Source organism: Balaenoptera borealis (genome assembly GCF_965194805.1).
Source record: "Balaenoptera borealis genome assembly, chromosome: 21".
In the NCBI taxonomy this organism is placed as follows: Eukaryota; Metazoa; Chordata; class Mammalia; order Artiodactyla; family Balaenopteridae; genus Balaenoptera; species Balaenoptera borealis.
In genome coordinates this window covers 2,002,987-2,029,783 of record NC_138880.1, presented here as the reverse complement: position 1 = coordinate 2,029,783, position 26,797 = coordinate 2,002,987, and the positions used below count along the sequence as shown (strand labels likewise).

The 26,797-nt window shown below is 46.3% G+C and overlaps 2 protein-coding genes and 1 long non-coding RNA gene across 3 annotated transcripts in view; 1 reads left to right on the top strand and 2 right to left on the bottom strand.

Moving 5' to 3' along the window:
• POMK (protein O-mannose kinase) overlaps window positions 1-15,302 on the bottom strand; it is a 30,815-nt gene extending 15,513 nt beyond the window's left edge. Inside the window, exons 1-4 of the mRNA XM_082374882.1 lie at window positions 14,792-15,302; window positions 14,269-14,362; window positions 13,284-13,436; window positions 9,260-9,556 (exon numbers count right to left, since the gene is read on the bottom strand). Of these exons, the coding sequence (XP_082231008.1) occupies window positions 9,260-9,556; window positions 13,284-13,361 (375 nt within the window). The 5' untranslated portion in view covers window positions 13,362-13,436; window positions 14,269-14,362; window positions 14,792-15,302. The remainder of the gene's footprint in view (window positions 1-9,259; window positions 9,557-13,283; window positions 13,437-14,268; window positions 14,363-14,791) is intronic.
• A 2,754-nt stretch (window positions 15,303-18,056) lies between these two features.
• Window positions 18,057-22,330, top strand: LOC309619602. Its single transcript, XR_014239078.1, has 2 exons — window positions 18,057-18,170; window positions 19,444-22,330. It is a non-coding gene; the product is annotated as an uncharacterized lncRNA (long non-coding RNA).
• An 851-nt stretch (window positions 22,331-23,181) lies between these two features.
• Window positions 23,182-26,797, bottom strand: part of FNTA (farnesyltransferase, CAAX box, subunit alpha) — a 32,296-nt gene continuing 28,680 nt past the window's right edge. The window contains exons 7-9 of the mRNA XM_082374883.1: window positions 25,184-25,246; window positions 24,093-24,264; window positions 23,182-23,810 (exon numbers count right to left, since the gene is read on the bottom strand). Coding sequence (XP_082231009.1) covers window positions 23,688-23,810; window positions 24,093-24,264; window positions 25,184-25,246 — 358 coding nt within the window. The 3' untranslated portion in view covers window positions 23,182-23,687. The remainder of the gene's footprint in view (window positions 23,811-24,092; window positions 24,265-25,183; window positions 25,247-26,797) is intronic.

Here is a 26,797-nt window from a genome sequence, read left to right as displayed (position 1 = left end):
GCTGAGGGCTGTCGGGAGAGCCCGCGGGAATGTCCTGGAAGCTGGTCTGCGGGATGACGGGGCTCGCAGGCCAGCTGTGGAGAACGGGGGGCACGCCCAGGAGAGGGGACGACGGCACGAACAAAGGCAGGAAGCAGCAGACAGACCAAAGCAGGGCAGCACGAAGCGGGGGCGGGGCAGGAGAAGGCTGGAAAAGTGGTGAGTGAAGAGCTGGAAAACCCCACACAGGGACCGAGGCCAGCCAGCCCATCACACACAACGCCACCATTCGCTTTAAAAGGTGTCAGAGCAAACCACAAACAGGAACGACCCTACGTAAAGAACACATTTTCACACGGTCCGTGGTTTTCTGTGACTTCAGCTGTAACAGCAGGAGCTGAAGTGGCACACACTGGACCTGCTGTCCTGGCACACAGCTGGCAGAGGAGCAGCTGTACCGTACGGCCTTGGACTCCCATTTCTATCAGCTGGCAAAGAAGAACCACTGGGGAATTCCCTGGCAGTCCAGTGGTTAGGACTCTGCGCTTTCACTGTCATGGGCCCGGGTTCAATCCCTAGTCAGGGAACTAAGACCCCGTGAGCTGTGCGGCTTAGAGAGATAGATAGATACATACATACATAGATAAATAGATAAATAAACAGATAAATAAAGTGGTATTTAAAAAAAAAGAAATAAGAACCACTGATCTTCTGCTCGAGTCCCCAAAGGGAAGGCAGAAGGTTGCAGAAGAGAAAACAGGATCCAGGTCAGGACTCCACTGCACCAGGTGGCTCCTCGTAGGCTGTGTCCCTCTGGCTTCCTCTTCTTCACTGTTAAAATAAAGCTTACAAAAGCAACTTGGGGCATATTTATCAAGAGCCTTTAACATTAAAATCTACAATCTAAGGCAACAGTCTGAAATACCTAAAAAGCTCTAGGAATAAAAATCTGGCATTATTTATAAAAGCATAACTGGAAACTATCCATCCATCAAAAATCGGGGAGCAGTCCGGTTATGCAGGACCACTCAAGGAAGGTTACAGGGCTCAGCAAAATGCAGACGCTGATAGGGTTTTCACAGATAAAAGTAACGTTACAAATGAAAAGGATACAAAGGGTTTTTATACCATTGTTCTAACTGCATAAAACAAGACAAAATTACATAGAAATCGAAGGATTTTTGCTGTTCTCTTTATTTGCTTTTTTTTTCCTTCATACCTTTTGGTATAACTTTTCCAGAATGAATATATATTACTTTTATATTTTAAAACATTTTTTAAAAGAACTAAAAACTATTATATCAAATGGAGGTGGGCTAGAGGACTGTGAAGATTTATTTTGGGCCTGAGAAGGGAGGTTCCTTAATGGAAAAACACTCTAACTGCTGTTGACCGTTTATTCAAAAGAGAAATCTTTCAAGACCTTCTCAGAAACCCGAATTTGAGAAATTTCACTATGGATAATTTCCATTAAGAAGCCGCATTTCTCTGGCTGCTACAGTCTATAAGTTTCATGAATATATATTTTATTTATTTTTATACAGAACACATTTTATTCTCTCCATAGATCTGCACCAGCACTGTATTTGAGTTCTGACTCCAATATAAAAATCCTGTTTCTGTTGAGACCCATCACTCCCTTGGGCTCCCCTCCTGCTCATGGTCGGCACCAGCACTAGCAGACAGCTTTGGTGTCCAGGCCCATTTTTCATACAAAACAGTAATCACTTTAGAGAAGCTGCCACGGTTTACGCATTTATTCAACAAGAAACGCGGGAGAGATTCGGCTACAGGCCTCATGACTTCCTCCTGAACCCTCACTTAGGACAAATTCATTTTTGTGCCTCAGATAAATGAAAGATTAAATACTACTTATTATCAAGTAGTATTAGTCTTTGGGATCTCTCACAAATATCTGAAGCCTCCAATATTAAATATTTGCAAGTTAAAGGTTAAGAATCATTTCTCAGAAACCAACTTTACCTTTTTTTTAATTATAAAAATAATCATGAATACTTTTCTCGGTAAAAGTTCAAATACAGAAGGAGTAGAACTCCTTCCTCTGCATTTACTCCCAACCCAAAGGAAACTAGTTAACTATTTGGCTGGTAACCTCCCAGAAGTTTCTCTATGCGTTTACATGTATTAATATCCATTTACAAAATAGCATTTGAGTTTATTATGTAAAGTGGGAATATAACAAATATATTGCAGCTGGCTTTTTTCATTTAACAGATGCCTCAGAAATCTTTCCCTAATATATATATAGATCTAAGTCATTCTTTTTAAAGCTGCATAATATTTCATAGTATGGGTGTACTACTTATACTGGTATATTTTCAGTTTTACAGATGATCATTTTTTTTTTAAAACTAAAGTATGATATAATAAAAATTCATAAAATTTGGAACAGATGCTGTCAGAATGGATTAGGTTCTTTTTTCTACACAGCTCTATCATTTTACATAAACATTTAATATGATCTAATGTGATCTATTTTTAAAGACTTGATGGACATTTAAACTATTTCCCATTTATTTCTTAGTAACAACAATTCTACAATGAACAGCCTTATATTTACATCTCTATGCACATCTGCAAGTGTTTTTATAAGCTAGGGAAGTAGACGGATCACTGAATGAAGACGAGGTACTATCAGGACCCTTCAAAGTACCAACACGTACTTTCACCAATCGTGTATAAATCTTGTGTTCTAGAGCCTTAACCACACTAGGTGTTACCAATCTTGGTAATCTGTGCCAATCTAATGGATGAAAAACATTTTCCTGTTCCAATTTGTATTTCCCTGATTACTAATGAGACTGAGCACTTTTCATCCTCTGGGCATTTCAGTATTTCTTCTGTGGAAAGTCTGTTCATTGTCCTTCATACTATTTTCTCTAGGGTTGTTTGCTTTGCGCTTATTAATATCTACTTCTTTATATATTATTCATGTGATCCTTTATTACAAATGTTAAGACAAATTTTAGAAGATAATTAGCTTATGTGGTCTTTTGTAGTACAACGTCAAATCTGTCTTCATTCATTTAACAAGTACTTATGTCAATTAAAAAAACGGAAATACATCCCTGCCCATATGAAATTTACATTCTAGTGCAGGAGGCAGACAAGAGAGAAAATAAATAGGAAGTGTGTAAAGTATATTAGAAGGTAAAATATGCTTTGGAGAAAAATTAAGCAGGTAAGGGTTTACAGCTTTCCTAGCTTGGGGAAGCTCTCACTGGGGTGAGGCTTGAACAGGAACCGGAAGGAGGTGGACCATGTCCCAGGTGGGGAGGACAGCAGGGTAAAGGGCCTGGGGTGGGATAGGGCCTGGGGTGGGATATGTCCACGGGCTGCGGTGTCTGAGCAGGGGGAGGGGAGCAGAGGCTGGGAGAGGCCTTCAGTCGCTGCAAGGACTAGCATGAGACAGGGCGCCCTACACGGAGGAGCTGCCTGCCGTGCGAGAACATCTGAAGGGGCAAGTGTGGAGGCAGAGAGCCCACTCTGGAGGCTGCCGAGATAACCAGGTACCAGGCACAGAGGCCTGGGCGGGGAGAGGGCCGGGGAGAAGCCGAGGAGCGACCAAATTCCACGTCTCTCCTGCGTGTGGAGACACTGCAACTTGCTGAGGGACCGAACGTGGCTGTGGAGAAAGGGGATGACAAGGGTGCCTCCCTGGGCAGGGAGGGATAAATTAGGAGTTTGGGATTAACATATACACACTACTATATACAAGATAGATAATCAACAAGGACCTGCTGTGTCGCACAGGGAACTCTACTCAATACTCTGTAATGACCTGTATGGGAAAAGAATCTGAAAAAGAGTGGATACATGTATATGTATAACTGACTCACTGTGCTGTACACCGGAAGCTAACACAGCATTGTATATCAACTCGACTCAAATGTAAAATAAAAATTAAATTAAAAAACAAAAACAAAGGATGCCTCCCGGGTTGTGTTGTACGCAGCTGGACGGGTGGGAGTGTCCTCAGGGTGATGGGGACAGTGAAGGAGGAGCAGGCTGAGGGGACGGTCTGTGACACACTCAGGCTGAGAAGACACTCAACATCCAAGATGCGGGGTAGGCAGGGGATAGAAAGGTCCAGAGCTCGTTCAGGGGATAAAGATACGGGACTGGACGAGGCCACCCTGGCAGTGAGCACAGAGGAGAAGAAAAGTCCAAGGTTAAGAGGGATGAGGAGGTGGACCCTGCAGGGGAGACCGAGGGGTGGGCACTGCTATTTCATGCAACATCTGCGCTCCAGCCAGCCTTCCACATTGAAAACAGATCACACACGACCCTTCTAAGGGTTACACAACACTAGAGGGCGACAGAGTAAGAGCTGAATCCATTCTTCTTATGGGAGCCAACCCAAATGTTATGGCTTTTTAACGCACCATACCTTAATTTTAAAGGACAAACCACGTAACTGAGAAAACTCTGCTGGAGAGTTGTGCGGCTGAGCACACAGATGCTGCACGGGGCCACACCGCCTCCGCTCCCCCAGGTGGACGCGAGTGGCCGGGATGGTGCCTGGTGTCCGCAAAGCGCGGTGGAGTGTCCGCCCCCGGAAGCGTCGGTTCTACTGCAGCCCTAACTCCTCACGCGCACTGCTGCCCAAGTCTGTGGCTCAGAAAATGGGCAGCCCCGAGACGTGGCCGCTGCTGTCCTTGAGCGGCTGGCAGAAAACGTACCTGTCCGTTCAGTGTCATCTTGGGTTTAAAAATCCAAAAGGGCTGAACCTCACTGTCATCCCCAGGAGTAAGATGGGACAGTGAGGAGGGGCAGGTGAAGGGCCTTCACCCTGTGCTCCAGCTCCTTCTGAACATCTGAGCTGGATGCACTGCTTTCATAATCAAAGAACAGAAAAGGAAAAGCAGGGGGTCAGTCGGCCTTGCCCCCAAACCAGCTGCAGGAGAGGATCTGTGGCCCCAGCAATTCCAAACACAAACCAGAAACACAGTCTGGGGAAAGGGGGGGTGGTGGTGTGCTTCTATAGTGAGGAAACTGTCAAAGCTAAGCCAGTATTTTATTTTATGTGGATTCAGCCAATGAGCCTTTGTGTTCAGGCCCCTAAAATTTGCTCTATGAACCAGCCACAGGCTAGGTGCTGAGGACACACAGGTAACTGGTGTCTGTGCCCTCAGGAAGCTTGCATTTATAAGAGACAACAAACCAGATGCCAGATGGGAGGGTCCACGGCAGGGGGTGAGGTGGGTTTAGAGAGGGATGCCAGGGAAAGCCTCTCAGAGAAGTGACATCTGAGCTGAGACCTGGAAATGAGGAGTCAGGCAGATGGGGAGGAAGAGATTTCAGGCTGCGAAAGGCCCCGAGGTGAGAAAGGGCTTGTCTGATCAAGGAACAAAAGAAAGGGCAGGGTGACTGCAGGGTGGGGTGAGGACCCGGACCGGCCTGGGTGAGTTTAGGAGGAAGGCAGGGCCCAGGTTTGCGGTTTTTCCTAAGGACACTGGGGGTTTTAAGGAAGGGACATGTGTGGTCTGAAATGTGTCTGCAAGATGCCTGCCTGGGGCTCGGGGAAGGGCACACGTGGGCAGGGAGGCTGGTTCCAAGGCCAGGGACAGAGGGGTTACCCAACAAGTTGGGAAATGTTTTGAAAACATACCTGATGGAACTTGCTCTTGGCCTAGTCAGGGGGAGGGGTGAGAGGACGCAAGCTGACTCCCTGGTCTGGCGGGCCGCTGGGGGGAGCGCTGGCATTTACTGAGACAGGAGGGCTGGGGGAGAAGGGGCTTCAGAGGGGAAATTACCAAGAGTTCCACCCTGGTCACACCTAGACGCTCAAGGGACCCCCAAGTAGACAGGTCAAGTACAGGTGGATACACAGACCTGCGGCTCAGGGGAGAGGAACAGGCTGCAGGTATCAAGCTGGGGGTCGCCAGCCCATAAAATGCATTTAGAGCAATGGATAGATTAAATCACCTAAGAGTGCATCCCAAGAAGACAAAGGAAGGGGACCCCGGTAGCCCCCGGGAGGAATAAGGTTTCTCAGCCTCAGCACCAGGGCCACCTCGGGCCACGCAGCCACCTGCTGGGGATGGGGCCGTCCCTGCCCGGCAGGGTGGTCAGCAGTGCCCCTGGTCTCTGCCCACTGGACGCCCGTGTCACCTCCCCACGCCCAGCTGTGACGGCCACACGGGGGTCTCTACTCATTGCTAAACGTGCCCTGAGGAGTAGCCTCACCTCTGGGCTAAGAACCGCTGCTTTAGAGGCAAGAAGAGCGAACAGGAGCAGCCAAGGGGAGTAATTAGGAAGGGCTGCCCAGGGGAGGAAAACCAGAAAGTCGAGGAGCCCGGGCTGCAGGGAGAGACCAGGAGCCAAGGGCTGCGGGAAAGGTCAAGTGAGAGGCGGGCAGAGCAGCATCTGGCCGGGGCTCGGCGGGAAGCTGGGTGAGAGCCGTCTCCCTGGAGGGCGGGGTTTGGGAGCCTCTCGGGAGGATGAGGGAAGGGTGGATGGGCGAGGAGGAAGCAGAGGGGAAGAAACAGGGAATCACGGGAAGAGGGTTTTTTCTTTGAAAGTGCGAGCGTTTGTGTGTAGCCAGTAGGGACCATCCTCAGAGTGGGGAAGAGCGATGATGTAGGGGAGGGGGAATCATTTAAAGGGAACTTGTGAGCAGTCAGGGACGACCCCGGAGCTGGAAGGTTTGTAGGTCAGGTGGGCAGATGAGAACGGGCCCTCTGGGTGGCTTCTGTTTTCATAACATCTTAGTAGCAAGATCACCAGCTAAGGAAACATCTAAGGAAACGCGGGGGTTGTTAAGGGAACGTCTGCCTCAGAGAATGGGAGGGAGAAGTTACTAAGGGAAAAGAGCCTGACCCCTGGGCTGTGCTGAGGTTTGCGGTCGTGCAGGAATGGCAGGGCTGTGGCGTTCCTCTCTGCCTCCAGGGCAGCTGCCCAAGTGCAGATACACAGCTGGCGTCAACCAGGTGTGGGGCTTTCCTGCCAGGCAGGATGGAGACAGAGATGCAGGGAGATGTCGCCAGTGTGTGCGCCAGAGTGACGAGGACACAGCCGCAGAATCTGCTGCTGGGTGAGTCGGGATGCAGACAGGCGGGAGGGTCAGAGAGGGAGAAGGTGGTGGGATTAGCCCACCAAGGCCCCGAGGAATTACTGAAGCCAGGGCGCCAGGAAGGGCGGGGGTGGAGGTCAGACAGGGACGTCAGGAACTTTGGTCACAGAAACTCCTATTGAGAAACTATACCCCCAGAACGGGTGCCAGAGAGGAGGGATGCCCACGTGGGCAGGGTGGCCGCAGCAGGATTGCTGGAGTAGGTGCCTACACGGAGGGTCAGGGGGCTGCCCTGGGCCGGACCATGCACAGGCCCCGGGGTCCCAACGGGGCAGGACAGATGGGGCTCCCAGTGGAGCTGACATCCTGCACTCAGAACACCTGTGCCCGAAGGGCAAGTTTCAGCCAAAGAAACAAAATCTCAGTGTAACAGCCCTTCACCTTAACAAACAAACCACATTCCACATTGCTGAATCTAGTGGGCTGGGTGTCATCTGCGAGGTTCCTTAAAATCAAATCTGTCCTCAAACAATGATCTGCCAACATCGAAGCTACTCAAAAACATCCTTCAGGGTAAATAGCAATTCCAAAATTTCCAAAAATGTTCTGAGTGAGCGCAACAGCATGGAAACACGTGAGCAGCCCTCAGGGTCCCTCTCCGAAGGAGGCAGAAATTAACTGGCTGTGAGTCCTCTACTACTCCCCTCCCTGGTGACTTCTTAGCCCAATGCTGTCAACACCCGCCCCCAAATCTACATCCCCGCCCCCCGAGTGCCAGACTCGTACACCCAACTGCCCGTGTCCCTGCCTGGCCACCTCACACACACACAGGACCTCCCCGGGCAGGTAACGCAGACCCTGTCCTCCCTGATGCCCCGGCCGGGCGCCTCCGTCATCCCCTCCCTTACACCCCACGTCCAGTCTACTGGGACGTTCTGCCGCCCCCGCATTTAAGAGACAACTAGAACCCACCGATTTCTCGCTGTGTCTGGTGCTGACACTCATGTCGAGCTGCAGCCACCTGTCACCAAGCTCCCCGCGAGCCCGGCCGGGTCTGCTCTGCACACAGGCCGGCAGTCCTCCCCTCCACTCACGCTGCAGTGGAGTCCGAGGCCAGCAGCCCCGGGGGACCCTCACCTCTGACGTCTTCCTCGCATCCTGCCTCTGGTCCCCGGACAAGCAGGCACGCTCCACCCAGGGGCGTCTGCTGGTCCCCATCTTTCTTGCTGGATCATTGTCCCCAAACACCCACGCCATTCTGACCACCTGGAGTAACAAGCCCGCGGCTCTTCCCTCGCCCCACTGGCTCAGAGCACGTCACTAATACAGCTTCCTACGCGCCTGTTTCTTGTCTTCTTGACTGTCTGACTCCCCAGCTGGCTTCAAGGGCCTTTGTTCTGTGCACTGCTGTGCCCCCAGCACCCACTACAATGCACAGCGAATCTGAAGAAACCCGTTACCTTCCCGTCACCTGGCTTCATGCTTTCACCTCACATTAATTCCCCTCCCTTCTCCCCTCTGACTCCCTCCTTCAAGGTGAATCCTTTCCCCATTCAGGGACGCAGCTGTCTCTCCAGCTGCAGCCCTGCCGTCACTCGCTGCATCCTCACAGAGGGTCTGTCCTGTTCAACACCCCTCACTGGCTTCTGGACTCACCCTGTCTCAGTGCAACCACTGCGGAAAGGCAGCCCATGAGACGGGGCTCTGGAAGCTTCTACGTGAGAACTGAATTCGCCCCTGTGCTTTCTCTTTTTAAAATAAAATTTTTTTAATCAATATAATACCACCATAGAGTTTGAAAAATAAGAACGAAAAAAACTGCCCCAAATCTTCCTTCACCATAACACACTTTCTATCATTTTTATATTTTTCTACATATATAATCTTGCAGATGAAAACAGCGTATTGCACAATTTTCTATTTTGCTTTTCTCCTTATCATAATGAGAGCTTTTGCATGTTGCCGCACAGGGTTCCTAACTACACTTACTGGCTGTAGAATATTCTACGAGTGGTTGGACCATAACTTAACCATTGCCCTGTAGTTATTACTTCTAGTTTTCTGTTACTATCCACAACGAAGCAGAGTACTCCTTGGTGCACCGCTTCCTTCCTTCGCCTCCCTTTACTAGGATGATGTCCCAGCTGGAGGCACTGGCGGCTGGGCTCGTGGCTTCCGGCACACGGTGCCAGCCCCCCTCCCGCCGGGCCACCCGCTCCCCCGGGCGGTGAGCCAGGGACTCACTCTCTTCACGGCTCCTTCCCCGACACGCTTCATCTGCCTCACTTCTGTCCTCAGCTGCTCGCAGGACAGCCACGGGGAGCAGTTGCTCATCGGCCCCATCCTGAAGTGGCCGTGGGGACAGCGCGTGGGGTCCTCCGTGGAGCGCCGGGGCGAGATGAAGAGCCGGTCGAGGCAGAGGTAGAGGAGGGCGTTCATGAGGGCCATGGACAGCAGCAGTCCCACCACCGGGGGCACGTCCCTGGGCGGGGGCCCCTTCCTGCCCTCCTGGGGCCTCGTCTCCATGGCTTCTGCGAGCTCCTAAAACAGACAGTGAAACAGGGAGTAGGCACGGTCCGTCTTATTTCAGGAAGGACGGAGGGTGACACAGCCCCCTGGGCCTCAGGGTCACTGTGAGGGTGAAAGAGGGCTTGAGAGCAGCCTTGTACCAACGCTCGACGCCAGCTCCTACCAGGATCGTTGCTTCCTATCACAGCTGCGAGCAGAGGGGAGTCTTGGGTCTGGCTTTGTCTCTGTCTCCGCTGCAGGTGTCTGCGCTGAGTAGACACGCACTGAACAGTTAGTAAGATGAAAGTAAACTGTGGCTCTGTTAGTCCAGTGGGGCTGTGGCAGGAGGTGGACAGGAGAGGAGCTGGGGTCCGGGTGCGGCTGGGACTCTGAGGGGTTGGGATGCTCCTTGCAAGGTACTCAAAAGCCCCCTGATGTTTTTAAGAAGCAAAGGTGTGAAAGGCGCCCCAGGGTGGGAGGCCCCAGCCGGAACCCAGAACGAGCGCCGACGAGAACGCAGGGCGACACGACGGGGGTGAGGCGAGCGGCTGCGCAGGTGAGCAACCACCGCGAGGCAGGGGCGCTCGCCATCCAATGGGCTCCCGCCCGGCAGCAGGTGCGAGGCCCGGGGCGGAGGCAGGCGTCACCACCTGGATGCCTCGGTGGAGGGTGGGGAGGGACCTGGACATCGGGAGCTTGGCACTCAGGGTGCCTGGGGCGGATGCTGGCTGCCACCCGCAGGGAGTGTCACTACCCCGACAAGCGATGTGGCTGGACCACTGTGCGCCGGCTTAACTGCAGCACTGGGGCACGCGGGACACCAGTGACGGCACAGACCCTGTGCCAAAGCTCAGCAGCCAACGTGCAGGCCTGGCCCCTCGGCAGCACCTGGCCTGGCGACCACTCCCTCCCTCCTCCTGAAAATGCTCTGCACTCGGCTCCCAGGAAACCACGTGTGGGCTGGGACCTGGCCCCCGCCCTCGTTCCCGGCGTGGGGAGATCTCCATGCCCATCCGCTGAGCTCCAGGTGTGAAGCCCAATCCCAGCCTCCCCAGAACTCCACACCTGCTTTCCTGACACCTCTACCTGGAGTCTGGTGGACAACTCAAAAATAATATTTCTCCTTCACAATAAAAAGACAAATAACTCAATTTAAAGATGGGCAAAGGACTTGAACAGACATTTCTACAAAGAAGATATACAGATGGCCAACAGGCACAGGAGAAGATGCTCAACTTCAATAGTCATCAGGGAAATGCACACCAAAACGACGAGGTCCCACCTCACACCTGCTAGGATGGTTATAATCAAAAAGCCAGGCGGTTAACAAGTGTGGACAGGAAACCCTCAGACATTGCTGGTGACAATGTAAAATGGAGCAGCCACTGTGGAAAACAGTCTGGAAGTCCTCAAAGGTTAAACACAGAGTTACCGCCAAATCTACTGCTCGGTATCTACCCAAGAGAACTGAAAACATACATTCATGCAAACACTTGTACATGAATGTTCACAGCAGCATTATTCATAACAGCCAAATAGTGAAAGCAACCTAAATGTCCATCAGATGATGCCTGGATAAACAGAACGTGATGTGCCCACACAATGACACAGTATTCAGCCATTAAAAGGAATAAAGCACTAATACGTGCTGCAACATGCATTGAAAACATTATTCTCAGGAAAATTAACTAAGGGAAATAGCATATGATTCCATTTATATAAAACTCCAGAACAGGGAAGTCTAGAGACAGCAAGTAGATCAGCGGTTGCCAGGGCCTGGGTGGAAGCGGACATGGGGAGAGGCTGTTGATGTGACAGGATTTCTTTTTGGATGAAAATGTTCTGGAATTAGTGGTGACGGTTGTACAACCTTGTGAATATACTAAAAGTCTCTAACTGTACACTTTAAAATAGCAAATCTATAGCCTGTAAATTATATCTCAACCTAATTTTTTAATTGAATTATAGTTGATTTACAATATTGTATTAGTTTCAGGTGTACAACATAGTGATTCAGTATTTTTCTAGATTATATTCCGTCTAAAGCTACAGCAAGTCCACTACCTACGAACGAGTTCCGTTCCAAGAGAGCGTTCGTAAGTCCGACAAAGTTAGCCTAGGTACCAAACTAACACAATCGGCTATAGCACTGTACTGTAATAGGTTTATAATACTTTTCACACAAATAATACATAAAAAACAAACACAAAAAATACAGAAAACATTCTTACAGTACAGTACCCTGAAAAGTACAGTAGTACAGTACAACAGCTGGCACAGAGGGGCTGGCATCAAGTGAACAGACAAGAAGAGTTACTGACTGGAGGAGGGAGAGAAGGTGGGAGATGGCAGAGCTGAAGGATTGTCAGCAATAGGAGACAGAGGGCAAGCTGCCATTTCACTCACGACTGACGTTGATGGAATGCAGGTTCGGACCTTTGAAAGCTCACAACTTAAAGGTTCATATGTAGGGGACTTACTGTATTACAAAATAATGGCTGTATTCCCTGTGCCGTACAATTATCCTTGCTGCTTACCTATTCTATACATAGGAGTTTGTAACTCTTAATCCCATACCTCTATCTTGCCCCCTCCCTTCCCTCTCCCCACTGGTAACCACTGGTTTGTTCTCTATATCTGTTTCTGTTTTGCTATATACATTTGTTGGTTTTATTTTTAGATTCCACATATAAGTGACATCATACGGTATTAGTCTTTCTCTGACTTATTTCACTAAGCATAATACTCTCTAGGTCCATCCATGTTGTTACAAATAGCAGAATTTCATTCTTTCTTATGGCTGAGTGATCAGAAAACCTGAATAGACATTTTTCCAAAGACAATATGAACGGCCAACATACGAAAAGATGCTCAGCATTGCTAATCATCAGAGAAATGCAAATTAAAACCATAATGAGATATCACCTCACACCTGTCAGAATGGCCATCATGAAAAAGACAAGAGATAATAAATGCTGGAGAGGGTGTGGAGAAAAGGGAACCCTCCTGCACTGTTGGTGGGAATGTAAATTGGTGCAGCCACTATGGAGAACAGTGTGAAGGTCCCTCAAAAAACTAAAATTAGAACTACCATATGATCCAGCAATCCCACTTGCGGGTATATATCCAGAAAAAAAAAAAAAAAACCCACTAATTCGAAAAGTCACCCCTATGCTGACTGCAGCTCTATTTACCATATAAATAGACATGGAAGCAACCTAAGTGTCCATCGACAGAGGAATGGATAAAGTCACCCCAATGCTGACTGCAGCTCTATTTACCATATAAATAGACTTGGAAGCAACCTAAGTGTCCATCGACAGAGGAATGGATAAAGAAGAGTGGTATGTATTTTTATGTATATACAAAATCTCAACATTAAAATATAAAAATACTTCCCAAACTCAACTCTTCCCCTCAAATCTGCTGTTTTCAGTGTTCACAATCTCAGTGAGTGACAACTGTATTCTTCCAGTGATAAGGCTGCAGGTGAAGGGCCAGGAGTGACACTCTCCTGCTGAGCAGGGGATTTTAGAAGGAATGGACTCTTCTACGGGTCAGTGCACTCCTCCTAAGGAGAAGAGAACACGCCACTTTGCTCATCCCTGCTGTCGTGACGAGGTGCTCGAGAGACCCTGGCTCCACTCGACTGCTCCAGCCTCGTGTAACTGCTCCTTTCTCGAGACGATGCCACGTGCTCACCCACCAGCTGAGTCCGGTCAGCAATGCCCAGCAATGCCGCAGGGGGCTGTCTGCTCACCGTCCTCATCGAGATTCCGGGCCCACATCTTTCTCTCCACCTCTCCCTCCGGGCATCTTCCAGGACTCCTGTGGACATGATGACAACGTTCACCACTCAGGCCTCACGGTCTCCTGAGCTTCTTCCACCGATGCCTGATTCTTAGAAGGTGACCTTAAAGAAATGGGCAAAACCACAGCCATCTCTCCTCTGTAGCATTTAAAGTGACCAAGAGTGTGTCAACTTAGACCTGAGGTCAGGGACCAGAGAACTTTTTTTCTGTAAAGGATCAGACAGTAAATGTTCAGGTTTAGGGGCCAGAAGCGGGAATCGAGTGGCCACGGCACTGTGACGTGCGGGGTGAGGAGCAGTGGTGCCGGGTGACCAGGTAACCGTCAGAGTTATTTCATCTCGTCGTCAGCAGCGGCCAGGCCATGCTACACAAGTGAGCGAGCGTGACTGTGCCCCAACAAAACGGTGCTCATGGAAGCTGAGATTCGTTTCACATGCCACACGTTCTTTTGATTTTGCCCCAACATTTAAAAAAGTGAAAAGCATCCTCAGCTCACAGGCCGTACAAGAATGGGTGGCGGGGGGCAGCCAGCCAGCCCACCTTAGGTGACGGCATCCCTCTGGATGTCACGGGCCCCCCTTCCATTCCACGCCTTCTACACAGTCTTGTCCCTGCACGTGGCTCTGGCGGCTGTGTACACGCTGATCGTTTCAAGTCTCTTCCGTGGCCTGGCTCTTTATCCTACACTTCGCTCAGCTGGCCCCTCAAGGTCTGCAACATCCATACCTGAATTCTGTCTCTCCGGTCACCAGCATGCCCACTCCACAGGGTTCCCCTCTGTGACGGGCACACGACCAGGTGACTTCATTCCTCCCTCCTTGTAACCACTAGACCAACCAGTCGGCACCGTCAGTCACTTGTCCCCGCAAAGCTCCCAAATCTGCTCACACCCGACCCCCCCACCCCGTTCCCCCGCCCTGGTCTAAGCATCACCTTCCCGGGCTTCTGCAACGCTTTCCTACGCACTCTCCCACTGCTTTCTCCTTTCCAATCCATTTTCCTCACCGACTAGGATCTTTTTTCTTTCCTGAAATGTTTCAAGCATAAAGAAAGTTAAAACATAAGATCAGGGCTTCCCTGGTGGTGCAGTGGTTGAGAACCCGCCTGCCAATGCAGGGGACACGAGTTCGGGCCCTGGTCTGGGAAGATCCCACATGCCACGGAGCAACTGGGCCCGTGAGCCACAACTACTGAGCCTGCGCGTCTGGAGCCTGTGCTCCGCAACGGGAGAGGTCGCGATAGTGAGAGGCCCGCACACCACGATGAAGAGTGGCCCCCGTTCGCCACAACTAGAGAAAGCCCTCGCACAGAAATGAAGACCCAACACAACCAAAAATAAATAAATAAATAAATAAATTTATAAAAAAAAAACAAAAAACATAAGATCATGAGCACCCACCCAGCTCTGTCAAGTAATACTGCATCCCCTTTTTTAAAGAAATAACATATTACAAACATGGCTGAAGCCAGGTACCCCTCGCAGTCCTATTCTGCTCCATCCCAAGAAGTAGTCCCCATCCTCAAGTTGGTATGTCCGTAGTTCTCAAACTGTGGTCCCTGTACCTGCCGCAGCACCACCTGGAACTTCTGAGAAATGCAGGTTCTTGAGTCCTTGCCCCACACCTACTGCATCAGAAACTCTGAGGTGGAGCCCAGACATCTGTGTTAACACACGTGACATGGGGGTGCATGCTGAAGTTTAATAATTTCCACGCATGCATTTTATTCTCACATGAGTATGTGCCCATAAATAACAACACATAATACACGTATGTTTTCAAACTTTATATTAATACAAGCAGTGTTGTACTGTTTGTCCCTCAGTAACCGCAGGGGATTGGTTCCAGGACCTCCTGCGAATACCAACATCTGCGGATGCTCAAGTCCCTCATAGACAATGGCGTAGAATCCCTCTGTATCGGGGATGCAGGATACACAGTCCTCTTATTACTTGCTTTTTTAAAAGCCCAGCATTATGTTTTTGAGGTTTATCAAAGCAGATACATGACGCTCTACTTCGCTCTTTTGGATTGACTATACCGCAGCTGGTGATTCAGGTTTGCACACACTTCCTGTGTACATGTGGAAGGTTTCAATGAGGTCTTTTTTTTCAATCATTTTATTTACTTTATTTATTTTTGGCTGCATTGGGTTTTCATTGCTGCGCACGGGCTTTCTCTAGTTGCAGCGAGCGGGGGCTACTCTTCGTTGCAGTGCATGGGCTTCTCACTGCGGTGGCTTCCATTGTTGCGGAGCAGGGGCTCAGTAATTCTGGCACGTGGGCTTAGTTACTCCGCGGCACGTGGGATCTTCCCGGACCAGGGCTCGAACCCGTGTCCCCTGCATTGGCAGGCAGATTCGTAACCACTGTGCCACCAGGGAAGTCCCACCCACTTCTTAAAGAAGTCATTCACCCACTCCATCACCTGAGGGTCTTTTTTTTAAAGATTTATTATTTACTTAATTTGTTTTTGGCTGCAATGGGTCTTAGTTGCGGCATGCAGGATCTTTCGTTGCAGCCACGGGCGTCTTTCTAGTTGTGGCGCCCAGGCTCCAGGGCGTGGGCTTTGCACTTTGCGGCACGAAGGCTCTCCAGTTGTGGCATGCGGGCTTAGTTGCCCCGCGGCATGTGGGATCTTAGTTCCCTGACCAGGGATCGAACCCGCGCCCCCTGCATTGTAAGGCGGATTCTCTACCACTGGACCACCAGGGAAGTCCCCTCTTTTTTCTTTTAAAGGCATATTTCTGGAGTAGGTTGCCCAGAGCTAGGGAAGAGGTTGTATGGCTGAGGAAATGTTCTCGTCCAGGAATAAGCAAAACGACACTGAAAGCTTCTGCAAATTAAGAAATAACGATTGAAGGTCCAGGTGGGTAGGAGAAATTCAGGCACTGTTTAGACACAAAGGATTTCTGACAATGATAAGAAAAAATTGGCAACAGGAAAAAAGTGGTTCCCACTACTATACACTCACAGCTTAATTTAAAAAGAAAGAAAAGCGATGGAACAAAATTGGTTTTTACCAGCTGCAGAATATTTTACACAACCAGAGAAGAAATGAATTAGTGCCCCCCGCCCCGCCCATACAATTTTGGTTAGAATCCCATTTTGCCAACAAAGCACAGGTACATTAATTATTTTAAATATTCCGGAAGCCTGCTTAGCCTTAAGGTTCTATAGTAAAGGTCAAGCAAGGGTGGAGAAGACAAGACCACCAAAGAACACGGCTAAACCCTGCTTTTGAAAAGGGGGCAGCAGAGGATTCCAGACCTGGAGGCGGTCGCAGCGCGGCACCAACAGAGGCAGGAGCTGAAGCCTGTCCCGGCGGCGTGTCCGTCGGCTCACGTCCAGCTCGGGCGCCGGGCAGGACGCAGCCCAACTCTCACCGCGCCCGCCCGCCGCCCCGGCCCGCCGCCCCTACCTGCGGTCCCCGCCCCGGGTCTGGCACGCAACCTCCTGCGCCTGCGCAGCCGGAAGCGCGCCCAGCAGGACCAGCGCGAGGGTGCGCCCTGGTGTCGTCCTCCCGCCGCCGCTCAACCGGAGGTCGGTCGCCGGAACGCAAAGCCAGAGTCGGAGCGCACCCGGAAGCAGCCCCGGCGCACCGGGCTGGCTCCTGTGGCGGATGCTTCTCTGCCAGCGCGTGAGGGCGGTGATGTGTTTAGTCCGGACGCGCAGCCGGGCGCGGGTGCGGGTGCGGAGAGGACCTGTAAGATCTAGACGCTGCAGAAAGCTCCCGCTCAGCGCAAGGCGGTGCTTCCAAAGGGCGGTCCTCAGACCAGGTGCCGACGCTTCACGGCTCCAGGGAACTTGTCAGAAGTGCGAATTCTGGGCTCCATCCCAGACCCGGGGCTGGGGCCAGCGCTCTGTGCTTTTACAGGCCCCCGGGGTTGCCCGTGCTAGACGTCCACGTTTGTTTATGCGTGACTTCATCCTGGAAGAACACTAGGTGAATGCGGAAAAATGCACCCAGCTGAGCCGCGCTGCGTAGGAACGCACAAAACACACGCACACACCTCAGCATCTCTCAGTGTCTTCAGTTCCTGTCGTGAGCCACAGCCATCCACATCTAGTGTTTCAACTTTCCAGTGGGTTTCGGGGAACTCCCATCGCTTCACAATAATTCACAGGCTGCAGCCCTTCCCAATGCCCATGTCTAGAACTGAGAAATATAATAACCAAATCAAAAAACTCACTGGATTGGTTCAATAGTAGAATGGAGATGACAGAGAAAAAAAGTCAGTGAATTTGAAGACAGATTAATAGAAATGATCTAATCTGACCAACAGAGAAAAAAAAGGAAAAAGAAAGGGGAAAAAAAAGAACAAAAGGCACCTGCGGGACAAGAACAAAAGGTCTAACATTCTTGCATTGAGAATCCCACAGAAGAGAAAGGGCTGAAAAAATGTTTGAAGAAGTAATGGCTGAAGATTTCCCGAGTTTGGTGACACCTACAGATTCAAGCAGCTGAGCAAATAGGGTAAATCCAAAGACATCCAGGCCCAGACAACATCAAAATCAAATTACTAAAGACAAAAATTTTGCAGGCAGCCAGAGAGAGATGACATGTAGGTGCCATTCTAATGACAGGAAGTGACATTTCCCAAGTGCTGAAAGAATTGTAAACTCATAATTCTGTATCCAGCGAAATCATCTTTCAGGAATGAAGATGAAATAAAGACATTCTCAGCTGAGGAAAACTAAACATAATTTGCAACCAGCAGAACTAATCTAAAAGAACTGCTGAAAGAGATTTCTTCAGGCAAAAGGGAAATTATACCAGAAGGAAACTTGGAACATCAGGAATGAAAGAAAAGTAACAAAAATAGTAAATCTCTCGGTAAATGTAATAGGCCACTCTTCTTGAGTTCTTTAAAATATGTTTGGTGGTTGAATGCAAAAAGTATAAAATTGTCTGATGGGGTTTTCAATGTAAGTATAGGTAATATATAAGACAGCTATGGCATAAATGGTGGGGGTCAGGAGACCTATACCGTGGTAAGGTTTCTACATGCCAGTTGAAGTGATAAAATATTGATATAAATAGGCTGTAAAAAGTTGAATACGTGTTATATAATTCCTAGAGTAACCACTAAAAAATAATAATAGAGAATAACAGGAAAGTCTCTGATCACTTGGCAATTAAATGATACACTTCTAAATAATCCCTGACTCAAAGAGGATGTCTCAAGAAGGGAAATTAGAAAATATTTTGAGCTGAATAAAAATAGAATGTATAGCATTAAATGCTTATATTGGGGAAAAAATCATCATCTAAGCTTGGATCAATATAAGCTTCCACCTTAAAATATTAGAGCATGTACTATATACTAGAAATTTGCTAAGAGAGATCACACACACAAGTGTGAGGTGAAGGATCTGTTCACTAATCTTAACGTGGTAGTCATTTCACAATATATATCAAATCATCATATTGTATGTCTTAAGCTTACACAGTATTACTTGTCAATTATATCGCAATAACTGCTGGGCAAAAAAGCTAGAGTGGACCAAATCAAGTAGAAGGAAAGAAATAAAATGTGAGAGAATTCAATGAAGTTGAAAGTTCTATTATATATACTTTTTTGTTTTTAAAGCTTGTCAATACACACTGACTTGCCCATTAATGGGTTACAACCCAATTTGAAAAACATTGCTTTTTATAACGTAATTTCCAGAGAGAAACCTTCTGGACTCTCTTACTAATTTATAAGTTAATATCTGAGATATAACCAATTACAGAATTGAGTTGAAGGCCTCACTAAAGGATGTAAGTAACGAAATTTGTCCTCCTTTGTGAACCCTTCCTGACTCCATCAGAAAGATAATCCCTCCTGCTTCTGTGTTCCCAAATAGTACTTCTTCAACAAGCTAATAAACATTTTCAGGGTACTGAGGGGAGTAGCATACTGTTGGTCTCTCTCAAAATTGGGGTCCCTGAGGGCAGAGATAGTAGTGTCTGACTCTCTTCTCTTGCTCCAGATTTCATTAATGTGGGTCCAAGCTAGTGCTAATTGCTATATTTGAGATTTTAAAATTTTAATTCATTAATAAAGCAATAAACCCATTACATGTTAACAAAAATAACATTTTATGAAACTTATATTTTCCAGAAAACCAACCAGGAAAATGGCAGTTTTACATTTTTGCAAATCTCTTTCATCCGACTTAATAGAAGATTTCCAGAGTCTTTTATCTGCTTCTATATTCAATCTGTTGGAATATGGTGTTTTTGGTTGAAGTACATGAAGAAAATCCACTCATACACACAGATACATAGTCAGAAAGGGAGTATTTTAGGAGTCTTTTAAGAAGTTGTGGATATTCTTCAATACTACACCAAAATTCGACAAGTGGTGGTTTCTCAAAGGTTAGCTGCAGTGTGGAATCTGCAACCCTATCAATGTACTTTTTGTGTTCTGTTACATCTGGTAATGTGAATGGATTGTTTATGCATTCATGATAATATCATAGATGGGTCATTTGGAAAATATTGGTCCATTGAGCTATACGGATCCACCAATTGTGGATACATTTAACTATTCATTATTGATTCAATAATTAATAATTCATTAATAATTCATTAATATCATCACTTTGATTTCATCAGAAGGTAGCGGGAAGCTGTCAAGCTGACTGTGGTAGATTAAAATTTTCCCTCAAAAGCTCAAATTTTACGCCTGGCAACAAACACTCAGTTGTTCAAGTACAAATGGCATTCCAAGAAGAGTGGCCTGTTTGGGCCACAACTTACACAATTGCACAAATGCTTTTCTTCAAGACAACCAAAAAGTTTAGGCATACTTCCATTCAGTCACACAAAATACTGACAAGACAGTGAGTGCTGTGAATAAAATACATAATTACTGATTCATCAAGTACATTGTTCAGTGAATGCATGGCAGTGAAGAATACAATGACTACTCAGTACCACTGCCTTGATTTGTGCTAAGGCACCGGCAATTTTACCCACTGTTTATGCGCCAGCAGTGCAGATAGCAACACAGTGAAAGTATTATTGGATAAATAATTTTGAGCTAACAGCCCCTCCACAGACCACATTTTTTTTTCTAATTTAAAAAAAAATTTTTTAATGCTATTCTTGTCTGCTTACATTCTTTTTATGTATGTATGTATGTATGGCTGTGTTGGGTCTTCGTTTCTGTGCGAGGGCTTTCTCTAGTTGTGGCAAGCGGGGGCCACTCTTCATCGCGATGCGGGGGCCACTCTTCATCGCGGTGCGCGGGCCTCCCACTATCGCGACCTCTCGTTGCCAAGCAGAGGCTCCAGACGCGCAGGCTCAGTAATTGTGGCTCACGGGCCCAGTTGCTCCGCGGCATGTGGGATCTTCCCAGACCAGGGCTCGAACCCGCGTCCCCTGCATTGGCAGGCAGATTCTCAACCACTGCACCACCAGGGAAGCCCACACAGACCACATTTTAATTGTTAGTCCAATGAAAAAAGTGCACTGCCAGGTCTCTGTATTCAGCTGCCCGTCAGGAGATGGCCCTCATTGGGATCATCAAAATAAGATACACTTGAATCATGGGGCCTCCTCACCTGATTCCATACTCACTAAGCAACATTTTGATAAATGAATTGCCACCTAAACTTCAGGCAGAAAATGCTAAGTGGCTAGGCTGATGCAATTGCTTGGTCCGCCTGTTACATTTCTCAGTGTAAATTAGTAAACTGCCATTATGCTTTTTATTAAACAGTCTCTTACGAGCTTTGTTGAGTCAGCAGCCCTGAATCTAATCAGTTTGGGGACAATGACGAGGTAGTTTCTGAGAGTAAATGCCATCTTATGAAAACTTTTCTGTACAATTTTTTTTCATGACACCTTTGAAATTGTCTACATAGGGATGACACTTTATGAAAATTTCAAATATAAATTCAGAGATTTTTGGGGTCTAAAAACAAAAACTGACATGTAAAATGTTAAATACCCACAAAGTATATTTTCTCCAGGAATTTTTTTTCACCATTATCCTAGTTATTTTATTTGTTTTTGTTTGTTTGTTTTAATCAGACTGGTCTTCCTTTTAATTAGTGGTTTTTTTTTAAATTTATTTTTATTGGAGTACAGTTGCTTTACAATGTTGTTAGTTGCTGCTGTACAGCAAAGTGAAATCAGTTATACATATATCCCCTCTTTTTTAGATTTCCTTCCCATTTAGGTCACCACAGTGCACTGAGTAGTTCCCTGTGCTGTACAGCAGGTTCTCATTAGTTACCTGTTTTATACATAGTAGTGTATATATGTCAATCCCAACTCCCAATTCATCCCACCCCACCCATTCCCTCCTGGTATCCATAAGTTTGTTCTCTACATCTGTGTGTCTATTTCTGCTTTGCAAATAAGTTCATCTGTACCATTTTTCTAGATTCCACATATAAGCGATATTACACGATATTTTTCTGACTTACTTCACTCTGTATGACAGTCTCTAGGTCCATCCACGTCTCTGCAAATGGCACTATTTCGTTCCTTTTTATGGCTGAGTAATATTCCACTGTATATATGTGCCACATCTTCTTTATCCATTCATCTGTTGGTGGACATTTAGGTTGCTTCCATGTCTTGGCTATTGTAAATAGTGCTGCAGTGAACATTGAGGTGCATGTGTCTTTTTGAGTTATGGTTTTCTCTAGATATATGCCTAGGAGTGGGATTGCTGGGTCATATGGTAGTTTCTCCAGGAATTATTAAAATACTGTTATTGGGAGTTCCCACAAGCTGTGCAGCATGGCCAGAAAAAAAAAATGTTTGTTTAAAAAAATATTGTGGGAATTCCCTGGTGGTCCAGTGGCTAAGACTCTGTGCTCCTAATTCAGAAGGCCCATGTTCGATCCCTGGTCAGGAAACTAGATCCCACATGCCATGACTAAGAGTTCGCATGCTGCAACTGAGGATCCCACACGCCGCAACTAAAGGTCCCACATGCTGCAATTAAGACGTGGTGCAGCCAAATAAATAAATAAATAATTTTAAAAATATATCGTTATTTTCTGAATTCTTGAGATAACTGTTCTTTTTTTTTTTTTTGGTTTGTTTTTTTGCTGCACCACGCAGCTTGCAGGATCTTAGTTCCCTGATCAGGGATTGAAGCCAGGCCCCTGAGTGAAAGGGCTGAGTCCTAACCACTGGACTGACAGGGAAGTCCCTGTTCTACTCTATATAATTTCTTGAGTTATAGTTTGGTGCTTTGAACACTGAACAAAAATTCTTTATTGATAAGGTGAGATTTAATTACGTGCAGGTACACAGAAACTCTCTTGTTCAACCTTCAACTCCTTTCTAGCATGTCTTCCTGAAGCGTGGAGGCTGGAGAGCTATAAACTACATTTCCCAGATTCCTTTTTGCAGTTAAGGGTGTTCGATGTCCTTTAGGTTCTTTCTGATCAGATGCACTAAAGTGAGCCTTTACTTTGGAGCCACGTCCTGTGGGAAGGGAAGCAGGTGAGCCTGCGTGGAATGTTGTGGAGGTGGACATGGAGCTGGCGGCCTCACTCAGCAGTTCCTGATCCTAGCACAGGCAACAGCAATGTGATGCTCCAGTTCTGCAGTGGGGTTTTGGGACATATTTCTGGAAGATTGGGTAATTATTCTGTGAGCTACCTATATACCTCAATAAACCCTGTGAGTTTTAAACCACCTTGAGTGAATTTTGTTGCTTGTAGTCAAGAACTGACCACTTCACATTTTAATTACATTTCCTTTAACATAGTCATGTTTCTGGTTTCTTCAGTTTTATAGCAATATATCCTTCCTCAATTGCTTTTCTAAGCCGAGACAATGTCCCCTGTATATAGTTAAATGCTATTTAAAAAGTCAAACCACTATGGCATTGTTTTAGGATACAGCTATAATTTTATTACAAAACCATTCTTTTGGCATTAGTTGGTTACAGTGATAGCAAGATACTGTGAGTGTGGCAGAGCAGCTCTAATGTAACAACTGCACTCCCTGCTTTCTGAACTGAAATGTAAGTGACTCATGTCCTTTACATACGCGTTGCTGCAAACATTAACGCTGCAAATCCTGACACATACACCGTTTAGGGGAGTTGCTGCTAAGGGGTTACAGTGAATGCTGAAAGGCTACCAAGTTCCTCTGGGGACTTCCTGTTTCTCCTCCCTCCCCTGAATCACTCTGCTTAACAAGAATCAAATCACTCAGAACCAGTCTGAACAGCAGCAGCGCCCCAGGAGCATCACACTGGGTTCATGTTAAAAAGCAGTGCCCGTGTAATGTACGTTTCACACCACAGGCAAAGGGGATGATCGCTCTGGTTTTTAACTCCTGAGTCTCTTAGAAAAATAAAAGCATCCCATCAAGTTCTTCTAGATGGTGTTATTGCTGTACATTTGTAGGTGGGTCACTTTCTGTGCTGTGTTTGCTTTGAAGAGATCTTCCAATATATCTCCAATATTCCTTTCTTATAGTGTCCTTTTCTTTAGCTAGGATTTCACATAACTGAAAATGAACAACAAAAATTCATTAAAGGAAATGTGTAATTTAATCCCTAGGGCAAATGCGTTTGGACTAGTACAGTTTCATTCAGGTCGTGATCAAATGAGATACACCACTAGGAGTCACATACTATGTGCACTAGTGATGTGGGTGTCGCCCTAAACAGCAGAATAGCCCTGCACGGAATTCTGAGTGGCTGTGTTGAAAGGGGCGTGAATACTGGTGTCGCTGGGCAGACCCAGCTTTGAGGCTCCAAGAAGAAATCGCTGAGTCCTGCCAGCTTACCTCTAATGCTTTATTAAGAATGTCCTCCTTGTTGTCACATTGGTTTTCTAGCATGTCTTCATAGATGTCCACGAGAAAGGCAATTAGGTAGGGGGAACTGTGACTTGGTTGTAAATCAAGTAATTGATTTAACAGGTTGGGATACTTGGAAAGACCACGATCCTGCAAAATCCTAAAAAAAAAAAAAAAAAAATTATTCCCAATTTTGAGAAGGAAGAACAAAAACAGTAGAAAGATCAAGAGAAAATGACCCCTGTAATATAAGCAAGAAAAGGAAACATTTTGAATGAGGTTGAAATGAAATGAAATTTTTAAATTAAATGTGAGCTTTATCATGCATAATTAAGAGCTGGGTAAAATAAGCTAAAAAGAATAATGAAGTTTAAAAATAATCATTTGTAAGTCAAACTGCAACATACAAAATTAAAGGAAAAAAATTCCATTTTCTTAAAATTAAAAGGGAAGGAAAAAAACAGGAGAGACATTTCTGTGTCTTGAGATGGTTATTCATCCCTTTAGCTCTCCAGATACTATAGGCCCCAAGCTCTGACAGATCTCCAAATGTGACTGAGCTCCATGCTTTGTGCTCTTTGGGCCTGTTTCCTTGGAGACCCTTAAGTTTGACAAGGAGCCAGGTGATGTCAGTGGCAAGAGAAACCTTGCTGATTTAAGGAGTGAGACTTGTAACAGGAGATCTCCGGAAATGACAACACAAAGGGTGGCTAGGCGTCTGTGCAATCTGTTTGTAAGTGATTTGTCTTGTCTTCCCGTGATCCTGAGCTGAACAGAAACTGGTGTGTGTATTCCGTTCTGTGACATGAAGACCCCAGGATTCATAAATGCTGTTAAAATTGTGTCACTGTCTACTCATGGACTATTCTAAAAACTGTGCTGGTATGTGCCTGGGAGGTTAAGGAAAGGGTAGAGGGTACTGTTCTTGGGTGTTATCATAACGCTGTTACACTTCTGCTCTTAGATCCAGAAAAATGGAAAATTCTTTAGTGTCCTTTTGGAATCTTATTATGGAACATATTCCACGATGACTCATGTTAGCAGGTTAAAAAAAAAAAAAAGCAAAAACAACCTCTTACCCTTTCAAATAGTTCCATGCACTTTCATTATGTGGTACTAGTTTGATCATTTCCAGAGTGTACCTGTAAGAAAAAGACCACAAATAAACATGTGTATAACTCTGCAAGAGCAGTGCAATAATGAGAAACAGTCTTCCTATGATGGTGGCACAGCTTGGACATGAGCTTTCACTTATCTCTGCTGGTGGACTTGGTACCTCCCTAGGTTATATCTGAATTAGAGACTCCCTCGTGGCTGCAATGGTCAATTCTTATTTACAAAGTAATACGAAGGCTCAGTTCACAAATGGAAAAGAAGTTAATGTCGGAGACTTCCTTTCATTTAGGCTTTCCCTCTGAAGGAAATGTCAGCTACAACAAGGAGACTGTCCTTTTTTCGCTGAAGCAATCTTGGGGAAAATGTCTAAGACATACTTACGCCAGAAAAATCATTACTCATTGAAAAAGGAGAACTAAATAATCTTGGAAGCTATAATAAAAAATAGACAAGCATGGAGATTATATAGACAAAGAATAAAAATAAGAAACCAACAACTGCATATTTCTTATATTCCAAAACAAGAGTACCTGCAAACTATGATGTGATTCCATTCCAAATGGACACTCCCTACTTTTCTCTTCCCCTTAACCAGATTATTAATTGTAATTTAGATCCAGTTACAAAAAATTCCAAGGGAGTTACAGAACTTTGCTTCAGTATATACTTGCTCAAATGAGTTAGTCACTGACTAAAGTTTAGTAATCTTAGTTTCGTTGCAGTGCTGTTTTAACAGCATTTTTTTTCACAGAAAGTAATAATAAACTCATTCAGCATTACGAAAATTATGAATATTATAAAGAAAGAAGCCTGGAGAAGAGAGTTAATATAGGACACTAGATTGGAGACTGTGTGTGTGTGCTTTTTTAAAATTTAAATCACCAGAACCCTATAAATAGAACAGATAAAATTAGAGCCAACTGCCCTGATCCAAGCAGAAGTAAGGGCAAGGGAGATGAGAGGTAGATGTACCACAAAATCAGCTCTTCCTAGGAGCTGTTGAAACAACTTTTATAATTAAAATATGACTATGATCTCATCAGGCTATAAAGACAATAAACATATTCAAATTTCAATCAAGACACTGAGACAAATTAGACAAAGTCAGAAAAGAGGTTTATGGACAGAATATAGAAATTCATGCCAATTCAGAAATTTCTAGATCTTATAACAGCATTTTGTATGCTACAGCAGTTTTCAACTGGGGGTGATTTGGGCTGGGGTGGGGTTTACTACTGAGATATAGGGCATAAAGGCTGAGAATGCAGCCACACATCCTATAATGCACAGGACAACAAAGACTCATTGGCCCAAACCCTGCACTAGAGTAACATGGCATCTGGGGACTGTTATCTAAAATTTAATGAGATAGTTTTAAAATAAAGCTTCCTAGACACTATGAAATCTGAGTTCTTCTCAATCTACAGTAGCAACAATATTTCAAGAAACTTAAGGCACTACTAAGTAAAGGTTTACTATACACCAGGGGCCACCAACCCCCAGGCTGTGGACACTCCCCATCGCTCACATTACCACCTGAACCAATCCCACCACCAGCCCCACCCCACCCCCGGTCC